At 36.9% G+C, this 10,056-nt stretch overlaps 1 protein-coding gene across 2 annotated transcripts in view; it reads right to left on the bottom strand.

Annotated features, from left to right (window-relative positions):
- Window positions 1–1,871: 1,871 nt before the first annotated feature.
- The window catches only part of LOC106874610 (uncharacterized), a 9,904-nt gene continuing 1,719 nt past the window's right edge, over window positions 1,872–10,056 (bottom strand). The window contains exons 2-3 of one of the 2 annotated variants that reach the window (XM_014922418.2): window positions 6,128–6,225; window positions 1,872–3,284 (exon numbers count right to left, since the gene is read on the bottom strand). In XM_014922418.2, coding sequence (XP_014777904.1) covers window positions 2,023–3,284; window positions 6,128–6,188 — 1,323 coding nt within the window. In that variant the 5' untranslated portion in view covers window positions 6,189–6,225 and the 3' untranslated portion in view covers window positions 1,872–2,022. The remainder of the gene's footprint in view (window positions 3,285–6,127; window positions 6,226–10,056) is intronic. The other variant, XM_014922410.2, reaches the window with a different exon arrangement.

Below are 10,056 nucleotides of genomic sequence, written 5' to 3'. Positions count from 1 at the left end.
GAAGAAGAAGAACAAGAAGAACAAGAAGAAGAAGAAGAACAAGAAGAAGAAGAAGAAGAAGAAGAAGAAGAAGAAAGGATGTCAAAAACATCTAGATAACATCCCAAGAGAACCCTGTCTCAGAGAAATCCAAAATATTGTGCTGACAAGCACTGCCCACATCCTTAGAAAAACCCTATCGATTTCAATGTCTGTGTTGTATTACATGAAGATATTCTGCCACTTCCCCTCCCCAAGCTTTCAGTCATACTGTAACATCTCTTATCCTTCACTCACCCTAGGATATTAAATGTATCTCGGCAAGCGATTGTAACAAACATGCAGATTAAAAGTAAATAATAATAATGATGATAATAATAATAATAATAATAATAATAATAATAATAAAAGGAATTCTTTGGAGTTTGAATAATTCACCTCTGGAAACATGGGTGAAATGGAGAAACTTTCAAAATACAAAGACCTGGAAATAGAGGTAACTCGAATGTGGAATCTAAAAACAGAAACAATTCCTATCATAGTAGGTGCCTTAGGTATAATAAAAAAATATTCAGACAAATACATAACAAAAACACCAGGACTTACAAATATATATAACATACAGAAAATTGCACTACTGGGCACTGCACACATCCTACGCAAAACACTTTCAATACAGTAACCATAAGAGCATCACAGCAAACCACAGCACATACCCACTCAGTAGTGCAGTGAAAGCACATAAAAATAAGACTACTGAATAATAATGATAATAATAATGATGATAATAATAATAATATTAATAATAATAATAATATTAATAAGTAACAAGTAACTGCAGAATATGTGGAGATGGACAAGAAACAATATAGCAAGTCACCTGAGACTGTCCTTAGCTCTATGACATAAACTTGCTGTTTTACAGGAATCTAAATTAAATCTCAAAATTTCATGTTGATTAATGTTCCAAACACCAGCTTAATAATGACTGAAGTATTTTACTCAAGTCTTCATTATTTTCAAAATTAATTGAAACAAAATCACAGAAATATGGTAGTGAAAGGGTAAACCTCTCATAAGCTGGTACAAAGCACCTCACTTGATGCCACAACACCCATCACCCAGAAAACAGACACTGAATGGTGATGATGATGGTGATGATGATGGTGATGATGATGGTGATGATGATGGTGATGATCTACAAACTTGACTGTGGCTACGAAAGTCATCGACTGACCAGGTTATTCAACTGTAACATAACATCAGTGTACAGTTCACAGCTTATTCATGCATAACATGATTTGAATTTCGCATAGAAACTACTCAACCGTATCATATTATTTCAGAATAGTAACCAACCCATTCAAGCTTCCCATATTATTCCAAGTGTAATTCTCAAACCATTCAACAACAACAACAACAACAACAACAACAACACTGTCTGAAATCTTAAGTATTATAAAAAGGCCATTGAACTGTGACGTATTATTTTAGCGCAATACAAACCTCAGCCAAGCATTTCAGTTCAATAATATATATATGGATACCAAAGGAGAGAGAGAGAGAGAAAAAGAAAAATGTACAGAATTAGTAAGTGTGATAAGCAATTGTTAATTTGCCTAATAAGGAAAACAGCTGAACATCATCATCAACATCATCGTCATATTTTAGCATCCACTTTTCCATGTTTTCATGGGTCAGACAGAATTTGCTGAGGCATCTCTTCTGCAACTGGATGCCCTTCCCATCACCAATCCTTACCTGTTTCCAAGCAAGATAATATTTCCCCCTTATGGTCCAACATGTTATTCATAGAAAACTGAAAACAAAAAGCATTGTTTACAACCATTACATGACATCAAAACATGTGATTGGAAAATGTGTGAAACAAATTAAAATTTGAGAAATTTTAATCAATATAATTTCAATTAATATAATTTATATAACAGTTTTTTGTTTACAGATATAATGTAGAAACTCTTGAGTCGATGACCAGATGGTTTTTATAAAGTGACTGAAATTTATACCAGCCAGTCATATCGCTTATTGTTTGGAAACGTGTCCAATAAGGGCTGAGAGGAGGGACTGATTCAGTTCCTCCTGCTTCAGATATTCTCTGTGATGTTGTTTTAATGTTGATATCAATTCTTTGTGTTCTCGCCGCCGTTCTTCATTCATTTGTTTTAACATATCCAGTGTATTGTTTGGTGTAAAGCTAGAACGACGTAGACACTTTCGTCTTTGAGAATAATAATCCTGATTATTATTGGCTGCTGAAGAATTTGATAGAGTCAAGTTGTTATCGTGGAACCGTTTACGAACCTGGGAAGAGTTTGTGGATACATTTGGTACACTGGACAATTGGGACTGAGCTGGGGTTTTGAGAACATGCAAAGACTTGTTAGAGTTCTCTCTTACTTCTTGTTGATGTCTCATGTTACAAGTCTGTGGTTCTTGAGACGGAAGGCGAATATATTCGTTATTTAATGGTTGAGGTGAATATTGCAGAATCATTGATGAGAGACTAGGCACCGGTTCTTCATTTACAAATGAAGACACTAATGGTAAAGACGAAGATGGGGTAAAGTTTGAAATCTGTTGATTGGAATGAGATTGAGAAGTGGAAATGTTGGGTTGTTGATTTGATGCTGTTAATGGAGAAGGGGACATCAAGGAACATGTGGGGGACTGCAATTCAACTGAATCTAAAACTTCCTGTTTAATTGAGGTTTGCACTAAATGTTCTGAAGAAGTATTTTGATTGTCCGAAACACAAATATTTGTTGGTAAGTCACAAAAATATCCATTATTTGAATCGTTGACTGATGTGGTTACAGTATTAGTTGATGGAATGGCAGAAAGACCGTTCTGTAAATCTCTGGACACAGTTTGAGGTTGAGAAATAGAGTTGGACATATGATTGAGATAAGAAATAAAATTATTTTGTTTATCTTTTGGGTCATAAGGGTAGATTGCTGCCAATTCTTTAAAGTAGGGACATGTTTTGTGTATGTTACTGAAATAATTATGGTCAACAGTGTCTCTGTAGTTTTTGGTAATGTTCTTCCATTTCTGTTCACACTGACCAGTGGTCACATTGAAACCTTTCGCCTGGAATTCATCTGCAATCATTGCCCAGACATCTTTCTTCTTGATTCCTGGTTTATTGAAAATTGGTTCTTTTTCAGAATGAAGTCGAATAAGCATCAACACATCTTCTCGTTCCCAATGAAACACTCCGGTAACGTTGCGTTTTTCCTTCCCAAAAATGGCTGCCGTATTATAAGAATCATTTGAATCAATTTCTGAAGAAAGAGAAAAGAAAATTTATTGACTGGAAATAGAAGAAACATTGAAAAAAACTAGACATTGGGGGATGAGTGCCTATCTTTAGAGACAGATGTGGGTACGTAAATGATAAAGTAGTCTTAAGTGTATTTGTGCGTGTGTGTGAGAGAGAGAGAGAGAGACAGACAGACAGAGACAGAGACAGAGAGAGAGAGAGAGAGAGAGAGAGTGGGGTTTGTTCATAAATGAATCATCAGCATCATCATTTCATGTCTCTCTTCAATGTATGCATGGATCGGAACAGTTCAACAACATCCATTGGTTTCATCCAAATCTTCGACATGTCCATCCATGCGAGTTGTGAAAGTATTTTTAGAGTCGCTACACCATGAATGGGAAAGAAGAATCTGTCGGTAAAAATCCTTACAAAGAATCTCTGACACACACAAACACCCCCCCCCCCTGTTTCCCTTTCACTATAACACAATGATAAATGCTTATCAGGTCAACTGTATAATCGAACATCCAGGGCATAAATAAGAGAAACGACACTTTTGGGGACACAACAACACATTAGCAAATGAAGCATTCAAAAATAAAAGCATGGGATGTTAATGGAACAAATAGATGCATGCCATCACCAATCTCATTAACTGGCTCATCTAGACACACGGCTACATAACTTGAATATACTCCAAACCATCACGATTAGAAGAGAGACTTCAATCCCCACAGCACATCAATGCAGGGAGGAGGAGACAGACACAAATGCATCACAACTGAACTCGTTTTACATCCTAAACATTTTACACCAACATAATTATTGGGTCATCCCATAAATAATGCATTTCCTTTTATAACACTTTTATTTTTCAAAATTAAGATAAACAAAGTTCTTTTTTAATCTAAAATATACTTTCCTTCATTTTCTACAATGCTCTTCCATCTATCTGGTAGACTTGCAAGGCCCTTCTTCCAAAATTGTCCATGATGGAAAATACTCCAATACCGTTCTGACCTCATCTACAGAATTCATATTTTTTCTGTCCAAATGATTTTGAAGACTGCAGAATAAATGATAATCAGATGAGGCAATGTCTGTTGAATATCGTTGGTGGGGCATTGTTTCCCATTCAAATGGCTCCAACCTTTGGAATGCCATCCTTGCTCTACATGGCTGAGCTTCATCCTGATGGAAGAACACCTTTTGTCTTGAAACCAAAGAATGGTCGTTTTTCTTCTAGCACTGACTTGAATGAATGGTTGGATGACCAAATCCAAGCTTCTCTGCTAGTTCCTCAACAGTTACAATGGGATTTTGTTCCACCAGGGTTTGCAAGATGTCCTTGTCGAGTTCTACAGATCTTCTAGGATGAGGCTCGTCTTCTAGGCTGTAGTTTTCTGACTTGGAATTTCTGGAACCACCATTGACACTGGCTTATGCTTATTGTCTGATCCCTGTCATCATCATCATCATCATCGTTTAACATCCACTTTCCATGCTGGCATGGGTTGGACGGTTTGACTGAGAACTGGCAAGCCAGGAGGCTGCACCAGGCTCCAATCTGATTTGACAAGGTTTCTACAGTTGGATGCCCTTCCTAATGCCAACCACTCTGAGAGTGAGAGGGTACTTTTCACATGCCACCAGCATGGGAGCCAGTCAGGCAGCACTGGCATTGGCCATGCTCGAATGGAGCTTTTTACATTGCACCGGCATGGGTACCATGCACTAATATTCCTCACACTTTCCGTTGCATTGTTGCCTTTATTGAACTCATAAAGTAAAATATACCTAATATGCTCCTTTGTCATTTCCATTATAGCTTTGAAAAAATAACTGTTAAAATCAAACTGTACTCTTCAAAACTTGCACTAAGAATAAGGGTACGGTAAAATTACTACCTGCTTTTATAGCAACTTGATGCAGGTAGTTTGTCCCATCCCCCTCTGACTTTTAGTTCATGCAATTCAAAAAACTGCATCATTCATTGGATGACCCAATAGAAGAATTCCTCATAAATACCATGCTTGGTCAATATAACAACATCACCAACATACAAACAATATGGATGATGATGATGATGATGATGATGATGATTATGATGATGTCTGAGTCTTCAATTTCTCAACAAGAAAATTACTAAGAAGAAAACGGTGCCCCAGGCATCAGGACAAGAATGATCAGAGTTTGAAGTCTCTTGATAGTTTGCTTCCTCATAACTTTCTGAAAAATACCTTTTTTTTAATGAGATTTTTCAGAGATACATTTTCAGGTCTGTGGATTATCACTTCACATCCACTTTTCCCTGCTTGTGTGGGTCAGACAGGATTTGTCAAGGCACATTCTAAATGGCCAGCTACCTTTCCTGTCACCAACTCTCACCTACCACCTTATTAAAAAAAGAAAGGCACATAGGATAATGTAGTCCAAGAAACACATCATCAGCCTTTTAATGTCTGTTTCCCATGTAAAAAGGTGGAATACAGTGATTAAAGCTGAAATTGCATCCTACTGTTTCAAAAATGGATACATAAGATAGTGTAGTCCAAGATACACTATGTATGAAAAGTGATGGGAAGGGCACATCTGAATTGCAGGCACTCAACCTGCTAGAAACAGTAGCTACGTCTCTCTCATATACCTACCATCTTAAAAAAAAGGTCACATTAGATAATGTAGTCCAAGGTGCACTAGATGTGAAAAATGATGGATTGGTTATGACTGACTTGAAGCTAAACAACAACAACAACAACGACAACAACAACAATAATAACAAACTACAAACAAGAGAAAAATTTCAACAAAATATAATCGCAAGATTCAAACAGGAAGAATATTCTACACAAAGAAATGTACCTTGTTTCTCAGCATCTGTAATGGAGATGTTGCAGATATTATCTTGAATATCAATGTACATGGTCTGTTTGGGTCTTAGTTAGCGGCTGACTAGAAAACTTTCAAGACAGAATATCAAGAAATGATTAGATTCCACAAAGAGAACACATATTCATTTGGGGATGAACGAATGAAATAAAAGATTAAAAAAGACAAAAACAAAAAACAGAAATCGCATCATTCACCTGCTTTCAGGTCAATCCACCTCAGACCACCTCTACTGCTATGGTACAAACTTGCTGCTTAAAAGTGATTTAAATTAAGAGCCTTCCAACAAATTTTCATATTAACTTATGTTATTGATGCCAGCTTAATGACATTTCTTTGACTAAATTCTTCGTTATTTTCAAGATCAATTGAAACAAAAGCAATGTCTTTTAAAAGAAATATGGTAAATAAAGTGATCCAAATTTTAGCCTTCCATCAAAATTTCATCTTGATTTATGTTCCAACCTTAAAAATGACAAAGTTATTTCACTAAATTCTTCATTAGTTTGAAAATTAATTGAAACAAAGGCAGAATATTTCAACAGAAATATAATAAAATGGTTAATGTCAGAGCTCTAAACAGCAGCTAAATTTCCCTTATATCACATCTTATCATCTTTAAAAGACAAAACTGAAACAGTATAATGTAGTTCTATATGTAGTCATGATCATCATCAACATCATTATCATTTAACGCCTGTTTTCCAAGCTGGTATGGGTTGGATGGTTTGACAGGAGCAAGCAAGCTAGAGAGCTGCACCAGACAACCATTTTACAGAGTGTATTGAGTGGTTTTCATGTGGCACCAGCACAGGCATTCTTCATGTGGCACCAACACAGATGCTTTTTACATGGTACCAGTTCAGGTGCTGGAAAAAAAGATCGGAGAGTCACAGCTTGAATGCAGTCACTTGATCTGACAGAAATAGCAGCTAAATCTCCCTGCTGACTTCTCCCAATCCCTATGGTACATCATCCAATATTAGTGGACACAACATGAATTTTGTGTCTAAGTTCAGTTCTGTTCTCTTTCCTTCAGCCATTTCCCTGGATGTTTTTTAACTCACAAAAATATGGAAATTATTGTAGAATCTTTTGATGAACTGTTAAAAATTCAAAAGTTGGAATAGTTAAGCTGAAGTCAAAAGACAACAAATGCTAAGACAACATGTTAACTTAATAACAGCTGATATAAATGGTTGGTTGATTGATTTCTTCAGGGAGACCACCTTCTTGAAATGTCACAGTATAGGATGTGGCTTCCTTGAATGCAGGGGCCAATTGGGAGCTGGCATGGTTCCAACAGAGTTGATTGAGACAAAGTTTCCATAGCCAGATGCCCTTCTACTTGCCAATATATATACATGGGCTTCTTTCAGTTTCCATCAACCAGATGCAGTCACAAGGCTTTGGTCAGTCTAGGGTTACAGAAGAGGATATTTGCCCAAGTGCGACTGAATCTGAAACCATGCAGTTGGGAAGTGAATGTCTTCAGAATGCCTACACCATCATATGTGAAGGTGTTAATTAAAAAACTTACAATTAATTGTTTGATTTTTTGGTGATGAAATTCGGAGAGAGTGTTATAACCCAATTAAGTAGGAATAGAATTAGATGAGATGAAATGCAGTTTGCCTTTGTCCCGAGGGAAGCACCACAGAGGCTGTTTTCTTAATCAGGCAATTTCAAGAGAAGCATTTAGGTAAGAACAAGCCATTGTCCTTGGCATTTGTTAATCTAGAGAAAGTCTTTGACAGAGTCCTTTGCACTGTGATAGGGTCGTCTCTGTGAAAGCTAGGGATAGATGGCTTGTGAAAGCAGTACAGGCCATGTACAGGGGTGCTGTTGATAAGGCAAGAGTTGGTCATGAGTACTGTGATGAATTTAGTGTGCAGGTAGGTATGCACCAAGGGTCAGTCCTCAGCTCCCTCCTCTTCATCATTGTTCTCAAGGCCATAACAGAGGGATTGAAGAACTTCTATATGCTGGTGATCTGGCCCTCATAACAGAATCTGTAACAGAATAGAAAAGAAATTCCAGGAAGCAGAACCTGGAATCAAAGGGTCTTAAAGTAAATGTAGTAAAAACCAAGGTCCTACTAGGCAAGAAATCAGATAGGCCCCTTCACCCTTCTCAATAAGTAGGAAGGGTGGAGGTAGAAATTCCATTCAGGACACCCAGTGCAAGCTAAGGAGACAAAAGAAGTGCGGTGGAATAAGGAAGGTTAACAGAGAAAGTAGTGTTTGCATGGAGAAGATGCATGGGAGCCACAAAGACCAGAGATCCATAAGAAACTGATTTCTTTAAATGCCCCAGTGGATCTCTAGAAGTTTTGGTTACTTAGGTGACCTAATTAGCAGTGGAGGAGGTTGTACAAAAAGCGTAATTGCTAGATTAAAAATAAGATGGAGAAAATTCAGAAAGCTTTCACCTCTGTTGGCAACCAAACATCTCTCTCTCCGAGTGAAGGGAAGTTTGTATGATGCATGTGTACAAACCGCGATGCTGCATGGTAGTGAGACATGGGCCCTAAATACAGAGGACATGCGAAGTCTGGAAAGGAACGAAGCTGGTATGTTCTGTTAGATGTGCAATGTCAGTGTGCATTTGAGACAGAGTATTGGTGCATAGAGAGAGAAGGTGGGCATAAGCGGAATTAGATGTCATGGGGGGACTGTGCTGGTTTGGTCATGTGATGAGGATGGATGAGGACAGTTGCATAAAGCAGTACTGTTCGCTTAAGGTGGAGGGAAGCTGTGGAAGAGAGAGACCCAGGAAGAGGTGGGATGAACTTTTGAAGGCCGATCTCAAAACATTGAACTTTATGAAGGAGATGAAAGAGAACCAAAATATGTGGCAGCACATTGTTGTACTTGAGAAGACCAACCCACCACAACAGAATGGAGATCTTAAAACCAAGGTGCTATGTAAAAGACATTGGTGTGGGTGCTGGTGCTACATAAAAAGCACCAAGTACACTCTTTGGAGTGATTGGCATTAGGAAGGGCATCTAGCTATAGAAACCAAGCCAAAACAGACAATGGGACCTTGTGCAGCCTCTAGTCTTGCCAGTTCCTGTCAAGTCATTCAATCCATGCCAGCATGGAAAACAGATGTTAAATGTTGATGATGACGACAAATAAAATGGAATTTAGTTTTTGCCTTGATGATGTCCATTAAAAAATTTCTCATTTACCATTATTCTGAATCCCATATCAACTGATGGTGTGATTCCATGTTCTAAATCTTTTCCCCAAAAAGCTATAATCATATAAAGCTGAAATTGAAATAAACCAAGCTATTTAAAAAAAAAAACTCCAACTTTTACAGGTAAAGTTATTAGATTACTCCTGTAACTTTGTTCCTCCACAACTTTTTGAGAAAGAAAAGCATAATTTTTAATGAAAATTTGTCAAGTTTTCGTTGGTGTAGATTAAGATTATTTTGATAAAATTAAGTAAAAATAAAACGTTGGAGGGGTTTTGTATTGTTCTTCTCTTGATTTTAATAGCTACAATTTCCGTAATTTTAACAGTTTTCACTTAAAAAAAAAAAAGAAATTGTTTGAAACATCAACTATTTCTGGAAAATGTCATTTTCAAATGTATTTTAAAGAGCTATGAAAAAAAAGTTTGAAGGCTGGAGAGAAAATGAGTGGAAACTGCTTTAAAAATTTAATGTTATCAACATAATTGTAATGTAGACCCTCAAAAACGTAAATCTAGAAAATGTCATTTAAAAATTCACCTTTTCAAGAATTATGAGGAAACAAAGTCGGAGACGGAGGGGACGAGAATAATCTGAAACTTCTTTTTAAAAATTAATGTGATCAACATAATCATATGCTGATCACATCAAACTAAGCGTTTTTCCAGAAAATTGTGAGGAAACAAAATCGGGGG

This window comes from Octopus bimaculoides, chromosome 3, assembly GCF_001194135.2.
Source record: "Octopus bimaculoides isolate UCB-OBI-ISO-001 chromosome 3, ASM119413v2, whole genome shotgun sequence".
Taxonomy (NCBI): domain Eukaryota; kingdom Metazoa; phylum Mollusca; class Cephalopoda; order Octopoda; family Octopodidae; genus Octopus; species Octopus bimaculoides.
Note: the sequence above shows the minus strand (reverse complement) of the source record. Positions and strands in the feature narration are given on the sequence as shown.